The sequence below is a fragment of the Bos indicus x Bos taurus genome, chromosome 13, assembly GCF_003369695.1.
Source record: "Bos indicus x Bos taurus breed Angus x Brahman F1 hybrid chromosome 13, Bos_hybrid_MaternalHap_v2.0, whole genome shotgun sequence".
Lineage (NCBI taxonomy): Eukaryota > Metazoa > Chordata > Mammalia > Artiodactyla > Bovidae > Bos > Bos indicus x Bos taurus.
The window spans coordinates 52,202,625-52,229,564 of record NC_040088.1 but is presented as its reverse complement, the minus strand read 5'-3'; the positions used below and the strand labels follow the sequence as shown (position 1 = coordinate 52,229,564).

Here is a 26,940-nt window from a genome sequence, read left to right as displayed (position 1 = left end):
ATGTCCATCAGCAGATGAATGGATAAGAAAGCTGTGGTACATATACACAATGGAGTATTACTCAGCCATTAAAAAGAATACATTTGAATCAGTTCTAATGAGGTGGATGAAACTGGAGCCAATTATACAGAGTGAAGTAAGCCAGAAAGAAAACACCAATACAGTGTGCTAACGCATATATATGGAATTTAGAAAGATGATAACAATAACCCTGCATATGAGACAACAAAAGAGACACTGATGTATAGATCAGTCTTATGGACTCTGTGGGAGAGGGAGAGGGTGGGATGATTTGGAAGAATGGCAATGAAACATGTATAATATCATATATGAAACGAGTCGCCAGTCCAGGTTCGATGCACGATACTGGATGCTTGGGTCTGGTGCACTGGGATGACCCAGAGGGATGGTACGGGGAGAGAGGAGGGAGGAGGGTTCAGGATGGGGAACACGTGTATACCTGTGGCAGATTCATGTTGATATATGGCAAAACCAACGATATTTGGCAAAACTAATACAATATTGTAAAGTTTAAAAATAAAATAAAATTTAAAACCAAAAAAAAAAAAAATAAAAATAAAAAACTTGTACACTAAAGCTGATGGAAGCTTTATTTTCCCCAAACTGGAAACAACCCAAATATCCATCAACAGTCAACTTGATAAGTCATATATCCACTCAATGGATTACTATTCAAAAATAAAAGAAACGAATGATTGAAACATACAACGATTCTCAAGATTAATTATGTTGAATGTAAGGAACTTAAAAAAAAAGAGTACACATGTGAAAGTTGCTCAGTAGTGTCCAACTCTTCGTGATCCCCATGAACTATACAGTCCATGGGATTCCCCAGGCCAGAACACTGGAGTGGGTAGCCTTTTCCTTCTCCAGGGGATCTTCCCAACCCAGGGACTGAACCCAGGTCTCCTGCATTGCAGGCAGATTCTCTACCAGCTGAGTCACAAGGAAAGCCCTTGTGTATGTATGTTACATACATATATACACACACACATATATACTGAGTTGGCTAAAAAGTTCATTCTAGTTTTTCCACATCATCTTACAGAAAAACCTGAATGAACTTTTTGGCCAACCCAATAAATAAAAAACCCTCTACAAAATGCAAACCAAGGTATAGTTAGAAAGTAGGTCAGTGGTTGCCTGAGGATTGGGGGAAAGATGGGGAAGGGTAGGAGGGAGGGACCTGGAACACAAGAAAACTTGGGCTTCACTATCCTGATTGTGGTGACAGGCCCTGGGCAACCTGTGGTTCTCTTTTGTAAAGGAGGCAGCTACGTTTATTTTCGAAAGCAGAGATTTTGGCATAATGTAAACAGAGCAGCGATGCTCTCTCTCTCTCTGCGTGTGTACGTGTGTTCAGTCGCTCAGTCATGTCTGACTCTTTTGAGACCCCATGGACTATATAGCCCGCCAGGCTCCTCTGTCCATAAGATTCTCCAGGCAAGAACACTGGAGTGGGCTGCCATTTCCTCCTGCACTGACTGTATGTGGATTCTTTACCACTGAGCCACGGGAGAAACCCCTCTCTCTCAGTGCACATAATCAAAACTCATTCACAGGACTTCCGCATCTTAGGAAAAATACCTCAAATGTCTTCTTTTGTCATTAACACTTAATTAACAATGAACATCTCACCAGGATTTTGTTAGAAATAGAGAACATGAATACAACCTGTGAGAAAATTTAGTTTTGAATTTGGAATTGGTGTCCTGACAGGATCCTTCTGTGTGTAGTTGCTTAGTTGCTCAGTCGTGTCTGACACTTGTGACCTCATGGACTGTAGCCCACCAGGCTCCTCTGTCCATGGGATTCTCCAGGCAAGAATACTGGAGTGGGTTGCCGTTTCTTTCTCCAAGGATCCTTCTGACCCAGGAATCAAATCTGCATCTCCTGCATTGGCAGGTGGATTCTCTATGGTAGAGGAGCCCAGTATTTCCCCAAGCACACCCACACCTCCACGTCACTCCTCCTCCCTCTGTTGGGCATCTCCTAAGTCTGACTGCTCCTCAAATGCCACAGGCAGGGGGATAAGTAATGACACACCACCTGCTGCAGGCGAGGGCTCCTTCTCAATGCAGCTGAACGGGAGTCCTCTGGTTCCTTGAGTGATGTCAAAGGGATTCCTTCTGGCCTTTCACATCTAGGTTTTTAGGTTCAGAGTTGTTTTTCTGACTTGTCAACAAAACATATTTTGAAGGCTGGGAGGAGAGGCTATCTCCCTCTCTCATCCTCTTTTCTTTGATGTTTATTCTTTAGCAATTACTATGGTTCAAAGCCTGCCAAGTCACCTTCAATAGACTCTTTCACAATATCCTGATGGAGGATAAAGCAACACCTGTGTTCTAAGGTAAAGCAGCCAAAAGCTAAGTCCTCCATGCACAGGTGTATGGTAAAGGATGGCGGGGTGGCTGATGCAAAAACAAAACCAAGCTCATGGGCAGAGTCCAGGGCAACTAACCACTTGCAGCTCTGGGATTTTCCCCCACTATCACCTCCTAAACTTCCATGTGTGGAGTTTTTTTCAAAGTCCAGCTAAGGGCTTCCCTGGTGATTTAATGGTAAAGAATCTGCCTGCCAATGCAGGAAACATTGGTTTGATCTCTGGTCTGGGAAGATTCCACATGCCAAGGAGTAACTCTGCCCATGGACCATGGCTACTGAGCCCACGTGCCACAACTACTGAAGCCTGTGTGCCCCAGAGCCTGTGCTCCACAACAAGAGAAGCCCCTGCAACGAGAAGCCCACGCACCACAACTACAGAGCAGCACCCACTCACTGCAACTGGAGAAAAGTCTGTGCAGCAATGAAGACTCAGCAAGGCCAAAATAAATAATTATATATGTATCAAAAAACACAAAACCAAAGCCCAGCTGCAAAGATCTGGTAGATGAGGTGAGAAGTAGCTGGCTGGGGAAAGCTGCAGCCTTGGCAACATCACAGAAACTCTTGGGTGATGGAAGCGGCTCTAATAATATCATGAAGTCGAAGCAATTCAGACGTAAGAGGAAAAGGGAAATGTGAAAAACGTGTAACGGCTGTGCAACGTGCAGTTTAAAGACAATTTCCTCCAGCAGAAATGTCTACACGGCAGGCTACAGTGTACAGCTGAAAGAACAACTCCCATTCATCAAGTCTTCTGAGGGCCGACCAGGTCCCAGGTGCCATCAGAGGCTCCTGGGGACACAGCAGTGCTCTCAACTAAGGCCCTGCTCTTACAGGAACCTCCCGTCTAGGAGGAGGCAGAAAAAATAAAGTTAGGGGCAGGGTGCGTAATGGGGTCTGTTTTAGGCAGAATGACATGGAAAGTGCTTTGGTGACAAGGTGCTGATTTTGAATGAGAAGGAGGGGTAGCCGAAGGCCACTGAGAAACTGAATACAAGGGTAAAGCCGTTTGTGTTAAAAGACAAATATTAGTGTCTAAGAAAATAAACAGGGAACAGATGAAACCTCAGAAGGTCGCAAAGGCATACCTTGTTTTATCTCGCTTTCACAAATGACATTTGTCACAAACTGAAGGTCTGTGGCAGCCCCACATGGAGCAAGTCGATGGGCGCCATCTTCCCAACAGCATTTGCTCACTTCCTGTCTCCGGGTCACATTTTGCTAATTCTCACAGAATTTCAAGCTTTTTCATTATTATCATATTTGTTATGGTGATCTGTAATCAGCACTCTTTGGTGTTACTGTTAAAACCTGCTGAAGGCTCAGAGGATGGTTAGCATTTTTTAGCAATGAAATACTTTTTTAACTTTTTATTTTATCTTGGAGTATAAGATGATGAACACTCTGTAACAGTTTTAGGAGGACAGCAAAGGGACTCAGTCATACATATGCATGTTGCCATTCTCCCCCAAACTCTTTTCCCATCCAGGCTGCCACATAACATTGAGCAGTTTCCTATACTATACAGTAGGATGGAGCCTGTTGGTTATCCATGTTAAATATAGCAGTGTGTACATGCCGATTCTATAGTGCCTAACTACTCCTTCCCTCATTCTTCCACCCTGGCAAACATAAGTTCATTCTTTAAGTCTGAGAGTCTGTATCTGTTTTGTAAATAAGTGCATTTGCATCATTTCTTTTGGGGCTTCCCAGGTGGCTCAGTGGTAAAGAATATAGCTGCCAAAGAGCAGACGCAGATTAGGGATTAACCGGTAATCCTAAAGGCAATCAGTTCCGAATATTCATTGGAAGGACTGATGCTGAAGCTCCAATACTTTGGCCACCTGACACGAAGAAATGACTTACTGGAAAAGACCTTGATGCTGGGAAAGACTGAAGGTGGGAGGAGAAAGGGACGACAGAGGATGAGATGGTTGGATGGCATCAGTGACTCAATGGACATTGAGTTTGAGCAAGCTCTGGGCCTTGGTGATGGACAGGAAAGCCTGATTTGCTGCAGTCCATAGGGTCGCAAAGAGTCGGACGCAACTGAGCAACTGAACTGAATCAAATCAGCCACCTGTAAAACCAGGTCCCCGTCCTGTATTCCCTACAGGGGTCCTGAAGCAGTGTCTTTTTCCCCCAGCTATTCAGTTCCTGAAAGACTGTTTTCTGTATCACCTCTGATTCCCCTTATGTGGATGGTTCCAGAATGACAAATACAAATCTACATTCCTGCCAGTAACCTGGATGGTCTGGTCAGTGTGTATTCATCCACTGAAGGCCGCACATTTATGCTGTTTTACAGTTAGACTTCAGTTAATGTGCTTTTGAGGCTATGACCTTTCTCTCCCATAGCTGTACATACAGAATCCAAATTGGGAAAAGAGCACGTCAAGGCTGTATATTGTCACCCTGCTTATATAACTTATATGCAGAGTACATCATGTAAAATGCCAGGCTGGATAAAGCACAAGCTAGAATCAAGATAGTCAGGAGAAATATCAATAACCTCAGATATGCAGATGACACCACCCTTATGCCAGAGAGTGAAGAAGAACTAAAGAGCCTCTTAATGAAAGTGAAAGAGGAGTGTGAAAAAGCTGGCTTAAAACTCAACATTCAGAAAACTAAGATCATGGCATCTGGTTCCATCACTTCAAGGCAAATAGATGGGGAAACAATGGAAACAGTGATAGACTTTATTTTCTTGGGCTCCCAAATAACTGCAGATGGTGACTGCAGCTGAAGTTCGAAGATGCTTGCTCCTTGGAAGAAAAGCTATGACCAACCTAGAGAGCATATTAAAAGCAGACATTACTTTGCCAACAAAGGTCCAGCTAGTCAAAGCTATGGTTTTTCCAGTAGTCATGTATGGATGTGAGAGTTGGACCATAAAGAAAGCTGAACACCAAAGAATTGATGTTTTTGAACTGTGGTGTTGGAGAAGACTCTTGAGAGTCCCTTGAACTGCAAGGAGATCAAACCAGTCAGTCCTGAGGAAATCAGTCCTGAATATTCATTGGAAGACCAGATGCTGAAGGTAAAATGCCAATACTTTGGCCATCTGATACGAAGAACTGACTCACTGGAAAAGACCCTGATGCCTTTTGGAAAGGAAAGATTGAAGGCAAGAGGAGAAGGGGACAACAGAGGATAAGATAGTTGGATGGCATCACTGACTCGATGGACATGAGTTTGAACAAGCTCCAAGAGTTGGTGATGGACAGGGAAGCCTGGTGTGCTATTGTCCAAGGGGTCACAAAGAGTCAGACACAACTGAGTGGACTGAACTGAACATACAGGATTATCCACAGGTTTATTACATGGCTCGTGATCTCACATTGGCGGGTCTTCATCTTCTTGTCTGACTCACTCTGCCTGCAAGGAACCTAGCAGGATTTGATTCAAGAACTAGAAAAGTTGAATGATCATGAATGAATTGCTAAGCCTCATATACTGACTTCTCTTTGAGAGTTCAACATAAACTTAGCATTTCCTCCCTTTCTTTCCTGATGTTACCCAAAAAGCAACAAGGTGAATATGAGACATTGTTCTTTTTTTTAATTTTTATTTTACATTGGAGTCCTGCTGATTAACAATGTTAAGTCTGTTTCAGGCGCACAGCTAAGTGATGCACGCACCTATTCTTTTTCAAATGTTTCTTCCGTATGTCATTGCGGAATATTTAACAGAGTTCTCTATGCCATAAAGTAGGTCCTTGTTGGCTTTCTACTCTAAATAAAGCAGTGTGTACATGTCAATATATTTTGATTTCTGGCTCTACGACTTGGGTAAACTATTGGCCCTTTTACATTACTAACCGGAGGCCTTCACTCATCTGAAAGCCGGGCAAACACCCACATCTATCTCATGGAATCAAGAGATCCTCGTAGATGAAGCCTGCAACGAACCTACCAGGGCCTGGAACACTGCAGGAAGTCAATGGAAGTGAATTCTCTCTTAGTGTAACTGAGGCAACTTCTGTCACTACTCACTGATCCAGCTGGATGTTAGTATACGAATACAAAAAAAAAAAAAAAAAAGGATACTGAAAGTATCTGACTCTATCATGCATCTGAATTTTTCTTAGTAAAAGTTGCTTAAGATTCTTAGTATTTCAGCCACAGTAAAACCAACACTCATGTATTGCAGAATGCACTCGTGTAGGTGTGTTAGTCACTCAGACACGTCTCTTTGTGACCCCATGGACTGTAGGCTGCCCAAGTTCCTCTGTCCATGAGATTCTACAAGCAAGAATATTAGAGTAGGTTACCATTCTTTTTTCCAGGGGATCTTCATAACCCAGGGATTGAACCCTGGTCTCACGCATTTCTTTACCATCTGGGCACCAGGGGAGCCCTCATATAGTGGTCTCACAGCCTTAATTCTCCGACCAGGGTCAAACTCACGTGCCCTGCAGTCGAAGGTGGATTCTTAACCACTTGACCACCAGGAAAGCCCCTCACATGGTGGTCTTGAAGGAACCTTTTCCCCACACACCATTATTTCTTTTTCTAACCATGCTTCAGTACAAAATTAGTGAAGGATATTTTTATTCAATCAGCTTGATGACCAGTATCTTTCTTGTCGCCCTGTCTTATTAAATACACTTGCAAAAATGAAGCAGAAGGTGGTCTCAGAAAACTTACAATATTACAGTTTCAAGATTTTAAGTATTTCAAAATAAAAACTTTTATTGACAAAATTTACATCCCTTAGGAATTATCTAGAATTTAGCACCAAAAGAAATTTCCTAGTTGCAAGACACATTCTATTAAAAGATCACCACTCACGCAGTTTCTATTGAGAATGCACAAAAACAGATTAAAGATGCTCCTAATCTCACATAAACAGTCTGAAACACACACGTCATCTTTGCTTACAGCCAAAAAAACTAAACATGAGAGAAGAATTAAAACAAAAAAAATCCATGCCTCATATATGGGAATCTGAGGCTCAGTTTCTTCCTCTAATATAATCAGTTTTTACAAGATCCATTCTTCCATATTTCAAATCCTCTTGTGACCTTAAAAATATCTTTTCTAAAAGCTTACCTTTCAATCCCTTAAAATCTAAGGTGGGAAAATATCCCAATATAAAGAAACTCAAAGAAGAAGTAAGTCTTGTTTTTTTTTTTATTTTCCTTTGTCTCTTTTGCTATGTCTTTGTGATGACCTCCTTTCCCCATGTCACACTGGGACCTGCAGGAAAACTGGATTGTTACAGATTCCTTCAAGGATATAGGAAAATCTGATGCAATCTGAGAGGTGTTAGAAACAAAGCAAGATTTCACAATGCTTAAGCCAAGAACAGGGAGGGTGGATGTGTGAAGTGAGAGATCTTCTCTCGAGCTCTCACTTAAAAGTCTCTTTCCAAGACTCAGTATACATATTTGTGAGGTGATGTGACCCTGAAGGTTTCGACTGTACCTCGATTTAGAAAGACCAATCAGAATGGATGATTCCACTCAATCTAGACAGATAAATGGAAAGGGGGCATACAATAAACACAACCAATTACACAGTTACATTCTTTGTGGTTTCTTCCTTCGTAACTTCATGGGCTGTGTAGGTTAATTTTTTTTTTTTTATTTTGCCGGAGCAGCATGCAGGATCCCCAACCAGGGATCGAACTCGAGGCCCCTGCATTTAAAGTGCAGTCTTAATCACTGAACCCCAGGGAAGGACCCCCTGCTTTTTTTCTCCTGCAAGTTACATTTTTTAAAAAATAACCTATTCAACAATGAATACATGTAGAAAATGGAACATTCAATAGGTACCAAAGGGTGAAGTATGAAAAGAATGTGACCTCCCTCCCTGTCTCAGGCATCAAGCTTCCCCCACTTGGGATAACCACCTGTCCTGGTTTGCTCTGTGTTCCTCAGCAACATCCCCAACATTCACAATCAAAACCACACACTCCACAGGCCCGGTAAAACACTCCCTTGATGGACAAAGAGAAGACACAGATCCACAGATTCACAGAGAGGAAGGTCTCCCTTTCAGATATAACTCCTTCATTTCTGAAGTTAAGCAACGGTTTCATTTCCAATATGAGAAGCGTGGGCAACAAGATCGACACAAACAATGCAAAACCACTGTGAAGACGGCATCTTCACTTAGTATGTTGAGGATGCATTTTAATGTCTTGAGGCTTGTTTATTCTGTGCTGGCAAAAACCGAGAATGACAACTTGGTTTCTTCTCAATGTCAGATTGGCTTTTTCCTTTCAGACACTGGGGTGACCTGTCAGGGGCTCTTCTGCATGAGACGGTGGGTCATTCATGTAAGACACTGAGGGTGCCAGGTGCTCTCAATGTGCCCTCAGACATGAGGGAATCTGCAATAGTGCTTCCAAAACCATTAGCTGTTTTTTTTTTTTTTTTAAAGATTTTGTTTTTATCTGATGAAGACCATTTGTTTTTAAGTCTTTACTGAATTTGTTACCATATTGTTTCTGATTTATGTTTTGGTGTTTGGCCACGAGGCATCTGAGATCTTAGCTCCCTGACCAGGGATCAAACCTGCATCTCCTTCATTGAAAGGCGAAGTCTTAACCACTGGACCAACAGGGAATTCCCCAAAATTAATTTCTTAAAGGAGAGAAAACATGCACTTTTAACTCTTCTTCCCAAATATTGGTAGTATTCACAGAAATATTGAGTTAAAAACTGCTGAAAGCATGCTAAGTCACCTCAGTTGTGTCCAACTCTTTGCGATCCTGTGGACTATAGCCCACCAGGCTCCTCTGTCCATGAGATTCTCCAGGCGATAAAACTGGAGTGGGGTGCCATTCCTTTCTCCAGGGGGTCTTCCCAACCCAGGGATCAAACCCACATCTCTTCTGTAACCTGCACTGGCAGGCAGGTTCTTTACCACTAGCGCCACCTGGGATAATGAGCTTAGCACAATGTCTGTCACATGGTAAATAGTCACTGTTCATAATTACTACTACTATTATTAAAACTAGCAATTGAATATTAAAATTGCTATCAAGCAAAAAGATTCAGAAGAAAGATGATAAAAGGAACCTAGATTAAATGGGCAGTAGGGAAACCCTTCAGAGAAGGCAATGGCACCCCACTCTAGTACTCTTGCCTGGAAAATCCCATGGATGGAGGAGCCCGGCAGGCCGCAGTCCATGGGGTCGCTAGAGTTGGACACAACTGAGAGACTTCACTTTCACTTTTCACTTTCATGCATTGGAGAAGGAAATGGCAACCCACTCCAGTGTTCTTGCCTGGAGAATCCCAGGGACAGGGAAGCTTGATGGGCTGCCGTCTATGGGGTCGCACAGAGTCAGACACGACTGAAGCAACTTAGCAGCAGTAGCAGCAGCAGGGAAACCCTTGGAAAGAAAGGTTTCTGAAGAAGCAATATTTAACATGATTCTTGAAGAATAACTGGACATTCAGCAGGTAATATGAGGAAGGAACATTCCAGGCAGAGAAAACAGCACTGATGGCGAATTGAGGTAGAAAGGTAGATTGTATTTTTAATGGAAAGTAACCCAGCCTTGTGGTTCTGGGTTCATCCCCAGTGGATCTCCATCAGGGCTCTTCTGTGGCAGCCCAGCTCCTATTTCAGAGAAGGTGATGGCACCCCAGTCCAGTACTCTTGTCTGGAAAATCCCATGGACAAAGAAGCCTGGTAGGCTGCAGTCCATGGGTTCGCTAAGAGTCAGACGCGACTGAGCGACTTCACTTTGACTTTTCACTTTCATGCACTGGAGAAGGAAATGGCAACCCATTCCAGTGTTCCTGCTTGGAGAATCCCAGGGACAGAGGAGCCTAGTGGGCTGCCATCTATGGGGTCGCACAGAGTCCGACACGACTGAAGCGACTTAGCAGCAGCAGCAGCTCCTATTTGGTCACTACCAAGGTCTTTCTGTCCCACAGGATAGTGAGATTCTGGGACACTCTCAACAGGGCTAGAGTGATAGAAAAACTCCCCTCCAAGCAGCTCATCTCACAGAACAAAGACCCAAGTCTTTGATTATATCATCGGAATCATTCTATCAAGACAGTGCCAGGAACACGGGAGACAGAGCTTGCATCTCGTATTTGCCAGGAGGTGCACATGGAGCCCTAGCCATAGCAAAGGCAATCTGTCGACTGCTACTTCCACACGCCATTTCACAGAGCTCAAGTCTAGCCATTTTGTCCCAAAGGAAAGGACTGAGACTTGATGTCTTAAGGCTGGATGACAACTGTAATGAAATTCCGAAGAAAATGTAGATACTGTTTTCAAAGAAAAGCGATAAGCTTAACCCTGGAACCTGATGTTTCCTACCTTCTGTATATATTGTGCTTCTCAGTCTTACAGTCAGACCACACACAATATTCTACTGGAGAAAAATAAAGAGAAAAGGTTTTACCTAAGAAGATGACTTGCACCCTGCTGGGTTGGTGCATGAAATTATGAGTAAGCGCGCTGATACTGGCTGTAAATATAACACATAACCGACAAAAAAGCACATTCTTAAACGATCCTTTACATGCCACTTTTTCTACCCTATTAAGATGCTCGTTGTTTCTTTGATTTATCTGATAATAAATTTTTGATGACTGGTAAGTCTCATAAAATTGCTCTGGTGCTGACTACACTGATTAATAAGTCTGAAGAATCGAAAGTGTCAGGAATTCATGTGTATGAATAAGTTACTGCCAAACATATATTAGGGATTCCATAAAATATAGAATAAAAAAGGTTGATCTGGTCATTTTAGCTTGTATCTGTTTTCCTGTAACAATTTACATTCAGAGTCATCATCATCTTCCATGGCCTTAAAAGAAAAAAAAAATCAATAGAGTAAAATCCACATGGGGGCAAAATCAAGAATAAAACTAAAATAAAAAAATAATGAATTGTTACAGACAATCAAACATGTTTCCCAGAAAAACAGAGAATTGAGAATTAGAACTCATTGCTGAGGTGACTCTTAGAGATGACCCAGTTTGAATCTCTTTCCTTTAAAATGGCAAAGCTGAAAATGGGTGTGATGAAGTTATCTGCCCCTGACCAAAGTGGGATTGGGAGCCACCTTTAAGATCAATGCTCCAAGAACAGACTTTTTTTTCCCTCTGTCTCCTCGCAGGTCCCAGCAAAGTCCATCACTGGCTATTTACGCCAGGGTGCATTATCTGAAAACATGCTCTCCATGTCTGATCTGCCCTGCACTGCAGAAGCTAACCAGCTTTAGTTACATGAGAAGGGAATTCAGTGCCCTGGCCTTAGTAGTCTCAACCATGTCCAGTTAAGACCCCAGAAATCTCCTGAGACAAGGTTGCAAGATGGGATAAAAGGGCTCCAAATGTGGTTACTGAAACCCCAAGATAGAAGAAGAAATCCCTGATTTCTTCACATCGTACAGGGCAAAACACCAGTAGCCACCAGGCAGGACCACAAAGCAGAGAGAAAGACGATTCCACATCTACCACTCAGGGCCCCAGAGCAAGAAGCCACCAGGAGCACAGAGGCACCCCCACCCCTGTGCTGCATCTTCTAGCCACAGATTCCTGCGAAAGGTAACAAGGCAAGGTCCGATGGTGGGTGCTCTGTGGAACTCTCCCTTCTTCAACTGTCTAGCTGAATTCAACAAAGTAGAACATTCTGTAAGCTGCCCTTCACTCCCAAGGGATCTTCAGATTCTAACCAGCTTCTGTTTCAACACAGTCTGTTCTTAAAGAATGATTACAAATAAAAACACTGACCCCTCTGCCAAAACAGAACCTAACCTTGGTGTCCCTAAAAGGAAACAATGGTGAATCCTTGTGTTTTGAAAGAAGCTTTTAAGTCTGAAAGCCAAATGCCTAAGAAAGGCATTGTGGCCGGCCATCGGGGAGGGGTGGATTAGACCTCCCAGAGGCATTTAAACACAGATCAGATCAGAGATCAGATCAGTCGCTCAGTCATGTCCGACTCTTTGCAACCCCATGAATCGCAGCACGCCAGGCCTCCCTGTCCATCACCAACTCCCAGAGTTCACTCAGACTCATGTCCATCGAGTCAGTGATGCCATCCAGCCATCTCATCCTCCGTCGTCCCCTTCTCCTCTTGCCTCCAATCCCTCCCAGCATCAGAGTCTTTTCCAATGACTCAACTCTCGCATGAGGTGGCCAAAGTACTGGAGTTTCAGCTTTAGCATCATTCCTTCCAAAGAAATCCCAGGGCTGATCTCCTTTAGAATGGACTGTTTGGATCTCCTTGCAGTCCAAGGGCCTCTCAAGAGTCTTCTCCAACACCACAGTTCAAAAGCATCAATTCTTCCACGCTCAGCCTTCTTCCAACTCTCACATCCATGCATTTAAACACATTTACTGATAAAGAGAATGTGCCTACAGGGAGGCTGTGGGGGCTACAAGAGAAGAAAGACAGGGTGAAACTACAGAGAACTGAATACAGTGGAGTCACAACAGTGTTAGGGGCTGGACTGTGCGGTTACTCTGAATGTGACCATATTTGAAGACTGCAGGGTCTTTATGGGGTAATCAGATTAAACCTTAGAAAAAAACAACCTTGTTCATACCTTGATCTTGAGACTTCTAGAGCTGTTAAGATAATAAATTTCTGCTCAGTGGCTAAAACAGCCAAAATTAGGTAGCAGCAGGAAAAAAAAAAATAAAAGAAGGCAGGGTGCTTACTCAGTAACCCTGCTAAGTAAAATAACCAAAACCTCAATAACAATTTATGTATTTTCTAAACACACACAGTGTCACGGGATGGAGAAAAAAAAAGGATACACATTTTGAAGGTGATGAAACTGTATGGGTTCCAAATGAGACTGTTTGAAAACTACGACAGTAGAACACAACATTGTCTTGACCACAAACTTTTTACATTATGAGTCTTAAAAAATACATATGAAATGATATAGTCAAACACAAGAGAACAAAATCTAGAGGGTTCTTTCCTTAATAGATGATGACTAAATTGGATATCAGTATACGTCAGTGGACATAAAACTCGTATTTATACTTTCTATCTGATTAAGTTGACAAAAATGCCTTTCATAAGATTACTCACTCTAAATCACAGTATCTAACATTATAGGAGAACACTATATTGTCAAAAATTACAAAAAACAAAACCCCAACAATGCCTGAACAGAATAAGAGATCAAAGCTCAATAAAAAATCAGCATGTAATAAAATAAGATATTACCATGTAGAGAATAGAAATTAGACAGTTTTGTTTGATTATAAAGTGCCACTTATTAATTTATCTCTCCAATAAAAACAGCAAAGGCAGGCAATAACTCATCTTAGCTGGACAGAAAGCATCCAGCATTGAACTTGAAGACTGCTGAGAGTTAATAAAGGTTATCAATATGTAGGGTGGACCACGTCTTTGAGTAGGTCAATATTTCATAGTTCGATATGATCATTTCAAGTGAGTATCATTGAAAAATGGAACTCAAAATAGTTATTTTGGAAGAGGAAGTAACCTGACAGATTTCCTTTTTGGAGTGTAGATGGAGCCTAGACTATGTTGATTTTCCTTCTGTCAAGAGGAACAAATTATCTGTATTCTATTTACCTTAAATTGATACTGTAATACATCATATTGTACATTACAGCTGCACAAGACAGGTTGAAGGCAGGCTTGAGAGTCAATATACAAGGAAGGAGGAGATGCACAGTGAAGAGGAGAGACAGACATGATTGTTTTGCTCTTTAAAATCACGCATAAAAGTCTCTTGTGGCATAAGGATCAGAGTAAACATCACTCTTCTTGCCTTGATGGAGCAGTTATGTTTTTTCTCATTTGCCCCTCTAAATTTATTCGCGACTCTTTTCATGGTAACTGCCCTAGTCATGAAATAAAGTGCAAAAAGACCGACAGAGCCTCAGCTCATTGGTTAAACGTGATCCCACAGTGCTCACCCAGCACAAAGTGGCTAGGAGTGACTGCCTCCCAGGACCAGAGAGTGAACGTGCAGACTTGAGGGAGCCTTTTCCGAAGTCTGTACTTGCATCTAAGGCACGTCAGAGTGAAAGACATTTCAGCACACCTATCAAATGGGGTTTCCTGGACACTTTCAGAAATTCCAACTTAGCCTCCTGAAGCTCGTTTCCAAACCCTGGCAGAGTTCACCTTTGACCTTTACAGCTTAAGGGGATGGAGGTTCCCTCTCAAGCTCCAGGTCCACTGGACATGTCAAATGGGCAGCACTGTCCACTTAAAAAACTGAACTGTTTCGCATAAGCTATAAAATTATAGGAAAGCTTCAAAAGGCATGTACATACTTTATACATTGAAGAAATGGACATGCACGAAGAAAAAGGAAAAATACTAACGATCCCTGACGTACATCTGAATAACAGTGCTAAACAACTTAAAAAGAAGAAAAGTTACACTCCTTTTAAATGTAAATTACAGTAAGCAATCTATCAAAAATGGAAGAGAAAAAGAACTGTCCTGCACTCTACCTCACGTAATCTGTTTTCTTCCTTTAGAGGGGAGAGATAAATTTACCAGGGTAATTAATAGCTCATGGCTACACAAAGAAAAGAGATGATGGACCAAGTCAAAGACCAAGGGTGATGTTATGTCCTGTCCTGACCTAACTCAGTAGAATTAACATTTGTCAACTCCTTATACTGGTAACATACTAGCTGGAGAAAAAGGAATTATATGTAATTCTCATCACTGAAAGTTAACATGAGCCCGTGGCGGATTCATGTTGATGTGTGGCAGAACCAATACAATATTGTAAAGTAAAAAAAATTTAAAAATTAAAAAAAAAGAAAGTTAACATGAAATAAGGGACGAGACATGGTACCATCCAAAACACAACATATTTTATGGGTTTCCTTTTTCTCTTTGGTATTTTTTAGCAAGGTTTGTTAAATGAACACATTTGCATGCAAATAGGTCCAGAAATGTCAAAAATTTGAATCATTTTTTGTATTATGGAGGAAATGTGAGAATCCATTTATTAACTTAAAGAAAGAACCACGATCACACATGTAGCATCTATAAAGGAAATATAAATTACCAGGAGCATGATACACAGTCAGCTTTTAAAAACAATCTTTACGTCTGAAGGCTTTAGTTAGGAAAAATTGGTTCTTCTTTTTCATGTCTAATGTAAAGAAACACTGTGCTTCTCTGGCTTAGGTAGAGCTATTTTCAGATACAGTAATAAAAGAGAAAAGTCTCTGTCTTCTTGCGTATCTATTGTCACTACATAAAAGAAGTCCACTAACTGCTAGCAAGGTCCTGGCAGATTAACCCTCTCCTCCAGCCTTCTGTGATATTTATAAAACCATCTGCTTGTTCAGTGCATCCATTTTTACACTTCACCCGACAAATAATGTTTGGAGAGTTTTATTAGAGAGGATTTCCTTCTGCAAAGGGCTGTCTTAAATCAATGGAATCACCTATTAGGTTCAAAATTTTTTAGCCTTTTGGTAGACCAGCTGTATCTATTATGTAAGGACCTTCTAAGTCAGAAGTCATTACAGGATATAGTAGTCAAGAAAGCCCAGGTATGGCTATTCTCAGACAGTAAAGAATTTGCCTGCCAGTGTACAACACACCAGTTTGTGGGTTTGATCCCTGGGTCAGGAAGATCCCCTGGAGAAGGAAATGGCCACACACTCCAGGATTCTTGCCTGGGAAATCCAATGGACAGAGGAGCCTGGCAGGCTACAGTCCATGGGGTTGAAAAGAGTCGGACACGACTGAGCGACTAAACAGTAACAACATGGTCACTCCAGCCTCTAACAGGTTTGCCCAAGGTGCAGAACAAAGGAAGACATTGCCTTAATTGTACAAGTAAAACAGCTTGAGAAACAATATGAAGCAGAATCAAAGTCCTTATTCCTCCTTACGAACTACACAGGATGATTTATTTTGCCAGATTTCCAAGGGAAGAGCAATTTGCCTGCATTTTCCCATCAATGCCCACCACTCCCCAAGCACTGCTTGGTTAAAATGCTTCCATTAAGTAACCTGAATAACAGTATGAATGTCTTTGTATGGGACTGAAAACAGAAAAGCAAGTGTGTGTGGCACCTTTCGATGGACAGCAAAGAAAGTCACAAGATGGGAAGAATGACGGGGAAGGAGCTTTTGAGTTATGCCAACCTGGAAATGAGGCTTTAGGACTGCCAGGCATTACAAATTGCAGCCTTCATGAGAATGCCTGTTTTCCAAATGTCGCTTTCAACCGACACCGTTTCCGCTTAACATTTGTCAAACCTCTTCTTTTGTTAAGAGTTAACATGTCAGCTTTTAAAATGGCTTGCAGTTTCCATCCACCTTCCTTGATGGAAATGTGAAAAGTGTGAGTTACTCCCTTTCACAAAGAATCTTGTCAAAGATCCTGACTCCAATCTGACTTCTCTCGGCGACCAAAAAAAAAAAAATCTGCCTCCTGGAAGCTTAACAAGCGGTGACGATCTGATCATAACTCTGCACAGAAACAGAAGTTACTCGACAATAGCCCGAAAACGCTAACATGCTTGTAGGGTTTGAGCGTCGACATCCAGAAGGAGCCAATTCCTTTGACAGAGGGAATAAGTGACAACGAGCGGGCAACACAATGACACCAGCCAATATGTTCCCTTTGCTGAAAGTAGGATAAATGAACAAAGAGGGAGCTCGTCTGAGGAATCATCAGGATGCGATGAATGCCCCAAATGTACCCCAAAACAACCTCCTGAAGAGTCGCCTCTCAGCACTCTCCCAGCCCACACCTGCCCACATCCCCTCCTGTTCCATCCTCATCCACTTAAATCCCTGCCAAGTATTTTAATTCCTCCTAAACACTGACTTCCCTGTTTTGTTTCAAACATCCATGTCACCTCTTGGAGTCTGTTAAGAGTCTGGAAATGAGATAATTCATCTTCCCTGGACTGTCGCTGCTCGAGACTCTCGGAAGGCCTCTTAGGATGTGCTGGGAACAGGAAGGTCACCTTGAACCTCAACCAGGGACACGAAGGGAAATGAGATGAGCTGGTGAGTTCTTAATGCTCTCATTTAGGTAATGGGTCGATTGGTTAGAAAGGGGAGGAAAAAAAAGGAGATTCATTGGTATTTTAAGTGCCAGAATAAAAAATTAAAATGTGCTTTTATGACAGGCTGAAGATCAATATGTTAAAAAAAGGATTTTTTAATTGGAAGGGGTGTATGTGACTTATATAAAAAGAGATGAGGAAGTGAAGATTAGAAACTACAGGTTTTAGAATAAAGGATCTAAGACTAAGGTACCAAATGAGACATGTGCCTTGTTTAAAAAAATATCAGTGTAACATATAAACTGCCTCCATGCAAGTCATCACATGTACAGCTTTACAAAAGTAGCCAAATATCTGCTAATTAGATTAATTTTTTCAGAGAGTTGAGAAATCCTACAAGTCCTCTAATTATGAAGTGACTACTTAAAAAAAAAAGAATCAAGTTTGATTTCTAGTTATATGAGGATATACAAACATATACTTATTGTTCTAAAAGAGGACCTTAAATTATAAAAATCAGTAAAACATAGTGATGGCATTTTTGCACAAGTATATTTTTTTAAAAAACAGACTGAGCGCTTGAGGCAGTGTCTTACTTGGTTCACAGTCCCTGTTTCTGGCTGGTATGTTGATCAAGGAATGAAGGTCACTGCTCCACTAGGAGAACAGGAGGGCAGAAAGCTGGGATACAGAAAGTGGTTAACATTCTTCTCTTTCCCAAGGAGGAGAGAAGGGGAGAACTCTAAGAGAATTCACTTTAGGGAGGTCCCTGCTCCCAGGAGTTTAATGTCAAGGGCATTCTCCCAGCAGAGGCGCACATACTCTTTTCAAATCAGTGAACAGAGTACTGGCTGGCACCCCTACAAAAAAGGGGACAATGGCTCTCCCATGCTTCTCTAAGCTGTTTCATGGTGATTTAACTGGACAAAAGATAACAGAATTCTCCAAGAGGAAATCATGTAAAATATAAGCCAGTGGGCAAATTGCTTAGATGACTCTGATCCTCCAATATCAAATGCTATTGAAACAGACAAGAATATATACTCCAAACATGTCATGGACTAAGTGGATCACAGATTCCCTTTCAAATAAAGTATCAATAAACTCAGTCAACACCTCTCCTTTATCCAGAATCCTAATGACGTTCAAATAAACAGAAACTGCCTGTAATAGCACATAATTGTGATTCATTGCCTAATGACTCTAATGTACTCAAAATCCATACATTCACAATGTAATCTCTTAAAAATGAAATGAAAATTAGAAGCACTTTCTTATGCACTGTATTCTAATTCTCTGTAAATTCTAAATTAGTGTACTAGTATAAATTCTAAATTAGAGTAGATTTAAAAAGTCATTAACCAGAATAAACAACAGAGTATTCCCCCCAATTCTGGAATAATAGTAGCTTAGTTTTCTGTAGTTATTATGTACAATGTTTTTCTAACAGTACACCACCCTACAAACCAAAGCACTGCATAACCTTCCATTCACTAATGAAACATTAGAGGTTAATCTAAAATTGACGTTAGCAACAATTAAGAATTTAAGAGAAACCAAACGAATAAACAGCTAATTTGCAATTATACTTTCACACATTTTCATGATGAACTAGACAAATTTCCAACCCTGAGCTATGTTCATTTAAAAAAAAAAAACTATGTATAATAATTTCTCATATCTATGTGGTTCATGAAACAATAACACACCCCCTACACATCTTTCATTTTACTCTTTAGTAAGTCTTATGACATAAGATAAATACTAAGATGTCAAAAAAAAATGTTAAGGTATCATCTTAAAAGAAACCTAAACCAGGCCTTCAAGTTGCATTCGTATACAAGGATATGCATCATTTTGGCAATTTCAGTTTATTCTGCTTGAGTATCATTGTTCTTTCACAGTTTACCTTCTCTGTGATTCTGTCTGCTGGAAATATACCAAAAGGAGTCCCAGATGTGTAACCAGGAACATGGCAGCAGGAGGACTCGTACTACCAGGACCACCACTGACCATTCATGGGCCAGGACTCTGCCCTGCCAGTTAAATCTGACCCACTGTTCCAACACAGATTCGGAGAAAGCCGTGTTGAGCTGGGGGGCAGGGGATAGCGCTGATACCCATAGAAAAAAAGGGAGACTCCAAACTGACTTCAGCCTTTAATGATCCCCGAGGTCTTCTCTAAGAGTTGGGATGTTAAAATTCTCACAAGTTGGTACTGGACACAAAAACAGATTCAACTTGACTATGAATTGTTTCAAGTCTTTTGCAGTTGCTTAAAACTAGAGGTGGCTAGGTTTCAGCATTAGACGGTCACTGAAGCACTGAGAGAAATGACCACTTCAATTTGGGGGTGGTGAGCCGGAGGAGCAGAAAATAGTAACAGAAGACACAGTAACAACAGAGCAGGTGGAGGGGGCAGAATTCCTTCTCACCTGAACATACTGAGGAAAAGAGAGGCGGGAATACTTAGGTTTTAATGCTGGACCCCCCAGGGGTGCCCTGGACCAGAGGGAAGGACTTGAAAGATTTTGATGCTGTGACTTAAGCCAGCTGATCCCTCCTCGTTTTCTGTCTTATCTTTTCTCTTAAAGAAGAGAACGATGCTTTCTTAGTACGCTCTACTGATTTTATAAATAAACCACTTAACAATTTCGTTCACAACATTTGTTATTCTCTGCATTCAAAGGAGAAAAGAATATGTTCTGATCTTAATGTGTCTGGTGAATTTCCTTAGTGCCATGAATATTCAGCCAGTTTAATACCTTAAAAGATTTCTAAACAAAACTAGTATAAGTTTCCTTTGACAATGTGAATGAAAAATAGTCTATAAATAAAGACAATTACTATGTCTGGTTGTTAAGCTGGCATAATTATAAATACCATAAAACCAGTCGATTTCAGAAAATCATTGTCTACTTACTATTTGTACGTCTCGGAGCGGATGTATTCAAAAACATGGGACACGCCAAGCTGGAACTGGTCAGCGATAGGGGTAACCCAGGGATTGTTCTCTGCTTTGAATATCTGCTTCTGACCAGTTAAATCCAAGTTTCCTAAAAAGACGGAGAGAAAAAAAAATGAAGGTCATCTAACCAACAGAAATCAAATTCAAGAAGTAATTCATGCCCAGTAACCACAGCACAACCTTAAGCATCTTCTGAGTCATTTGTTTTAAAAATATTTAGCCCAAGTCACTGCTAGTCTACAAGCCATGTCAGTGATTGAATACTGACACAAGAGATTAGGAAGGAAGGGAAGGCGATGAGGAGAGAGGGCAGAGGGAGTAGAAGAGGTAAGAAGGAAGTAAACTTGGAAGGAATTCACACAAATGTAGCATTTGCTTCATTTTTTCCAGTATTTGCTAAACGAACAAAAACGGCCTTCCAGGATTGAGAGAACCCTTAATATCAGGACATCCCCCAATTTCACCTTGACAGTGTGCATCACCATCTGTCCAGTAAGACTGAAACCTGATCCAATCAACACCGCTTTTCATCAAAGCAGGACACAAGTGAAGAAAAATGAGAACACTGCCCATGTAAAACTACTACTGCCTCACTCGGGTACCATAAGCACATCTCAGAATCAGCACTAAACGCATCTCAGTAACATGGTTAAGGGTAGAGATGCACACATATATATCCTACCTATTCACAAATTACCTGTAAAAAGCATTTCCTCCTTTGATTCTCCAGCAGTCCCTAAAGTCAGTAATTGACATCACTTTACAGGTAAGAAAAAACACAGAAACTTGGGGAAATTAAGTAATATCTCTAAGAACAGACAATGTAAGAGTAGGGATTTGAATCTAAGCCTCTGACTCCAAATCTCTTATACATTTCTACAGTGTTTGGTGACGCTAACAGGTTACATGTCAACCTAGATCAACCAAACATGAGCTAATGAAGGTAGCCAGCATCTGGGTACCACGTGTTGCTGAATCAGTTGATTATGTATGTTTTTCTGTTTGGCATATTTGAAAATGGAAAAGGGAAGTGTGAGAAAGAGCTTCAAAGAACATGCCTGCCTATGAGAGAGACAGACAGAGATGTTACACAGTAGAGCTGCATGTGGTTTAAATGGCAGTCAGCTGGTTCACCAACTTCATTGCCCTCAAAGTCCTACGGAAGACGTCCATTTTCAGACCCCTGGTCTACAGTTCTAAGGTTTTTGAACACAGACACCTAGCAATTATTCTTTACAGGACACAATCCAAGTACCATTTCTGTCCTGTTCCGAGGCTCCAACTGCCAATTTTGTCATAACAAATAACTTCAGGATATGGGAAACATATTCTAAGGATGCAAGCACTGCACAAAGCACAGCATTTCCCACCTAATCTGAACTTCAGAAATGAGAAGATAACGTTTACTAGCACAGTGATGCAGTATTTCTTCTTAAAACAGAAGAAACGATGATACTCTGAATCTGCCTTCTTTTTGTTATATTGACAGACCTTGTTGTATCAACACTTCACTTTATTGTGCTCTGCACATACTAATTACATTTTTTATAAAGTAAAGGTTGTGGCCACCTCACATCCAGCAAGTGTGTCGGTGCCATTCTTCCAACATCACTTGCTTACTTTTGTATCTCTGGGTCACATTTCAGTAATTCTTCTCATATTTTAAGGCTTTTTAACGTTATTATTTATGTTATGGTGATCTGTGATCAGTGATTTTTGATGTGACTACTACATGTCACTGAAGGCTCAGATGATGGTCAGCAGTTTTTATCAGTAAGAAAATTTTTAATATTTGTTTATTTTTGGCTGCACTGGGTCTTGGTTGCTGCGCATGGGCTTTCTCTAGCAGCAGTGAGTGGGGTCTACTCTCTAGATGAGGTGTGCAGGCTTCTGATTGCAGTGGCTTCTCTCGTTGCCAAGCACAGGCTCCAGAGCTCATGGGTTTCAGTACCTGTGGGTCGGGGGCGCTAGAGCTCGGGCTCAGCAGTTGTGGCGAATGGGTTAAGCTGTGGCATGTGGGATCTTCCCAGACCAGGGATGGACCCGGCAATGGCAGGTGGATTCTTGAACAATGAACCACCAGGGAAGCCCGTCAGTAAGACATTTTTAACTAGGTATGTACATTTTGGGGCTTCCCGGGTAGATCAGCTGGTAAAGGATCCACCTGCAATATAGACAGACCCCAGTTCTATTCCTGGGTCAGGCAGATCCCCTGGAGAAGAGATAGGCTACCCACTCCAGTATTCTTGGCCTTCCCTGGTGGCTCACACAGTAAAGAATCCGCCTACAATGCGGAAGACCTGGGTTTGATCCCTGGGTTGGGAAGAACCCCTGGAGGAGGGCATGGCAACCCACTCCAGTATTCCTGCCTGGAGAATCCCATGGACAGAGGAGCCTGGCAGGCTACAGTCCATGGGGTCACAAAGAATCAGACACAACTGAGCAACTAAGCACAGACACAGCACATGTACATTTTTAGACGTGACGCTGTTGCACAATTAACAGACTACAGTATAGTATAAATAAAATTTTTATATGCAGTGGGAAACCAACAAACTTGAGTAATCTGCTTTATTGTGGTATTTGCTTTATTGTGATGGTCTGAAATGCAAACTACAGTTATCTCAGAGGGGTGCCTGAATGAACGTGAAGCTATTCGGAATAACAGAGGAAAAAGAGACCAATGGAAAAGTGATCCCTATTTCATAAAATGCTTTTAAAGAAAACCGATATTATGAAATAGTAAGAGAGTAATCCATCATGATATTTCCAAAGCTATTTAAAATCTGCTGGTTAAGTACAAAAATAAGCAGATACATTTCTCTCCAAGATTATCAATATTGTCAATTTCCTCATCTTAATGGTTAAACATCATTAGTCAGATATTAAATCACTTGGGAAATTAACGGGCTTTATTCTCTGCACCATGAGTCAGAAAACTGCTTGGGATAAGTGGAAATGCAAATGTTGCACATACTGGGTTTAGCCAAGTACCCTACAAAGGTGTAACACGGCTGGCAGTGGACTGCTGTTCATATATTTTGCTTTTATCTTTACTTGGACACGAGACAAGTTTTTCAGCTTCCCAAGAATCGAACTGATTGCTTGTTTAAATTCTGCTATAATGCTCATTTCCTCATTTGCTATACCCTATGTCCTCCTGTCCATATCATTGTCTCATTACTTCTTTTTCTCCAATTTCCACACTCCTAAAAATGAACAGAACAGAAGTTTCTGGGGAAAGTCTTAAATTTACAAACAAGTCTGTATTTCTGAAGTGTCATGTTTAAGTTTTTAAACTATTTTTCGGCTGTGCCACTCGGCATGTGGGACCTTAGTTCCCTGACCAGGGACTGAACATGTGCCCCCCTGCACTGGAAGCTCAGAGTCCTAATCGCTGGCCCACCAGGCAAGTTCCTGACATGTCGTGTTTTAAATGCACGGTATATTATGTTGTGCAGTATAGACAGCACATCCTTAGACAGCACGGTCACTGAGGGAAGGGCCGAGTGACCAGGTAATAGTAACGACAGGGCAGAAATTCACTAAAAAGTTGGGGGGTTACTAGAGGTAAAAGCCTCTTTCTTAAAACATTCACCTAATTGACAGCCTACACTTACTCAATATCCTCCTCCTGCCTCCGAGCCCTGCCCACTTACATTATCAGGGAATCAACTGTGAAAAGAAATAATCAATGAGACCTTTGGAAAAAATACGTCTTCTAAAATGGGTAACCAAAAAAAAGAAAAAAAAAAAGCCATGAAAAGCATAAATTACATAAAGATGTGAACTAATTCCTAAGCAAAGGAGATTTCCCTGATAGAGGTGTTTCTGCTCTAAATATCTTTCTTCCTCATCCCCCCAAATTGGTTAGTCTAACAAAAAATCCAGTCTAACTTTCCCATGGGTAGAGTGTATCTGATGAACAAGCTTCCTGGACTCTGTCATTCACACACATTACCATGAACTAACTTAACTGGACTGCTTTCCTATTTAACCTCTGGTTCAGATGGGTATCACAGGAAAATGACTTAAAAAAAAAAAAAAAAAACTCTGGGGAAGGAGGAGGGTCAAAAGAGGAGAAGTAGCTGTGTCTGGAGCACAGAGGATTTCTTGGCTTGCTGTATTTTCAAGGCTCTGGGTCAGTGTGAGAGCAATGTGGACCAGGGAAAGTTTCAGAAGGACCCCACAGACAGGCCTGTTTTTCCAAATTTGCCCAGGAGAGCAGGAGAGGAAGACTACTCTCTTCTTTCCCAGCCTGCATCACCAGCTCCCTCCCACCCAGGTGCAGGGTTTGCCTGAGACAGACTGGCTTCTGGGGCCACTTGCTGCAAGGCCTCCACCTAGACATCTCTCCTGGAGGAATGAAATACAAAGAAACTATATGGGACTAAAAGTAAGTTTGCGCAAGCACAGCTGGGGCAAACATGGACGAAAGATACAAAAAGACCAAAAAAGCCCTTTCGCCACTTCTAAAGAGCCTGGAGCAAAAACTAGGTGTTGGCAACTGCAAAAGCAGGGTACTGTGCTCCCTACCCTGCCCTCAATACCACCTAAGTGGTGGGCAAACCACCTAAGCCACCCCTCCAGCCCGATCCTTGGACACACTCCTGTCTTCACCCCATATAAAGAACCAGGTCCCTCACCCTTGGGGACTGAGCAAGGGAATCTATTACTTGTTCTCACTCCTCCCTGCTGCAACAGGAGCCCCGATAAAGCCTTGCCTGAATTTGGCCTCTAGTCAGTTTCTACTGATTGGGGAAGGACACGAACCCTCATTGGCAGACATGCCCACTAATCCAAAACTACAGGTATGTTATGAACCGGTTTTAATGGATCATCCTTGAAATCAACATACAGGTACAGGAAAGAACAGCCTGTACTCTCCTACCAGCAACCTACAAACCTGCTTTCCAATGTACCTCGTCTCATGTTCACTTAGTAACAGCCTCTGACTAAGCCTGTAGTCTTTTTAATGGTAATCCTCTAAAAATAATGTACTTAAGTTCGATGCTCCCTGGTTGCCACATATGGAAAACAGACCTGGGGGAATAACGTCAAGAAAGGAGGTCAGCTCTGTACCCTGGACCCTCTTGTCTGAGACCTCGAACCCTCCAGAGAGCTGTCAGTCCCTAGCTATGTCTCTATTTAAGCACTATCAATGGAGACACAAGAGGCAGAGGATGACGCTAATTACGCCTGCTAACTGGAGCACGCAGGACCTGCGGGATGCAAGCTGGACGTGGTTGATTCGGGGAAGAGGAATCTTATGCTGATGAAAGTTGGAGTACAAAGAACGGACCAGAGGCTGCTTGTGAGCATTTTTATTTCTATCACTTCAAACTCATCTGTGCACTCTAGCTGGAGGAGGGGGATGCTAGAGGGATGGAGTTACCCTCCCCCACTCCCATTTATTTACCTTAGTGTCAAACAATCCTCACTCAGATTTAATACCAAACTTCAGATTCACGGGTGCTTCATGGAATACTGGAACTGGGAAGCCTAGCAGAAAAGCATGATTCATGTTCACTGACATGGGGTGTGTGTGTTGGGGGGAGGTGTGAAAAGACCACACAGTAGCTTTGTGGTGGATGCTATGCTTTTTTCTTAACAAAGAACCACGAAACCCATGCTTCAGGTCCACAGCGCACCTTAAAGCAGGCAACTATTACAGATGACAGAGATGGAAACCGCACGAGCCAGAGCCTGCGCCAGCACCGACTCTACGAGCTGTAAGCAGACTCAGTGGAAGGGGACATGCCTGTTTTATTTTCTGAGTTAATGTCACTGGTGAAGGATGCAGTACCTGCTTCGGTGCAGCTGCGATCCTCCCAGCTGGCTTGGTGTCTCTCGCTTTCTCACCTCCCTCTGAACGAACGCAGCAATTTCAGAAGAGGGTTAAGATAATTAGAAGAAAGCTCGGCCATCATCCCATGTGAAAAGCTGACACCTGGCTCCTGGGGGCCCGGCAACAAGTTCCTCCGACCTCAGCCAAGCTCATCCATCAGCTGTCTGAGGCGGGTTCCCTCTGCAGTAATAACATGCAGGGAGCATCTCAGCGTCCCGTCAGTCAGGCTTCGGGAGCCCTAACTTGCCGCACGCTTGGCTGGCTCCAGTTAGGAGTCCTTGCCCATCTCCTTTATTAGAAGCCTGAGCAGCGCTCCGGTGCTGTTCTAACAAGGATCAGGCAGCAGGATTAAGCACTGTGACAAAGAGGATCTAATAAGCTAGAAAGGGGTGCACCCACGGACATGCTGGCTGCCTCCCAGACACACATTCCCTCTGCTCGCTCTCCGGTGGGGAGGCCCGGGCCATGTGGGGAGCCAGCCCGCACCGTGATGAGCGGTGACCCTCTGACCGGCACTGCCCTTAAGATCCATCTGTCACTCACAGGCTGCTTCTGAAATTGCAAATTGGATTTTCCATTTTATTACCTGCAAAGGCACCACATGTACTTCATTCCAGAGCCTCGAGTACAGCAGCTCTGCCATGCGACTGTATTTTGTAAAGGCTAAAGAAAGCATGGAAAACAAGCATTCCCCTGGCTAGTGATACATGTGACCGGATGGAACGGGCCTTGTGGCCCCACTGATAAGCA

The 26,940-nt window shown here is 42.2% G+C and overlaps 1 protein-coding gene across 2 annotated transcripts in view; it reads right to left on the bottom strand.

The window, feature by feature from the left end:
* Positions 1-26,940, bottom strand: part of RSU1 (Ras suppressor protein 1) — a 213,631-nt gene that overhangs the window by 77,703 nt on the left and 108,988 nt on the right. For both annotated transcript variants that reach the window (XM_027559851.1, XM_027559852.1), the window contains one exon: positions 20,298-20,430. In XM_027559851.1, coding sequence (XP_027415652.1) covers positions 20,298-20,430 — 133 coding nt within the window. The remainder of the gene's footprint in view (positions 1-20,297; positions 20,431-26,940) is intronic.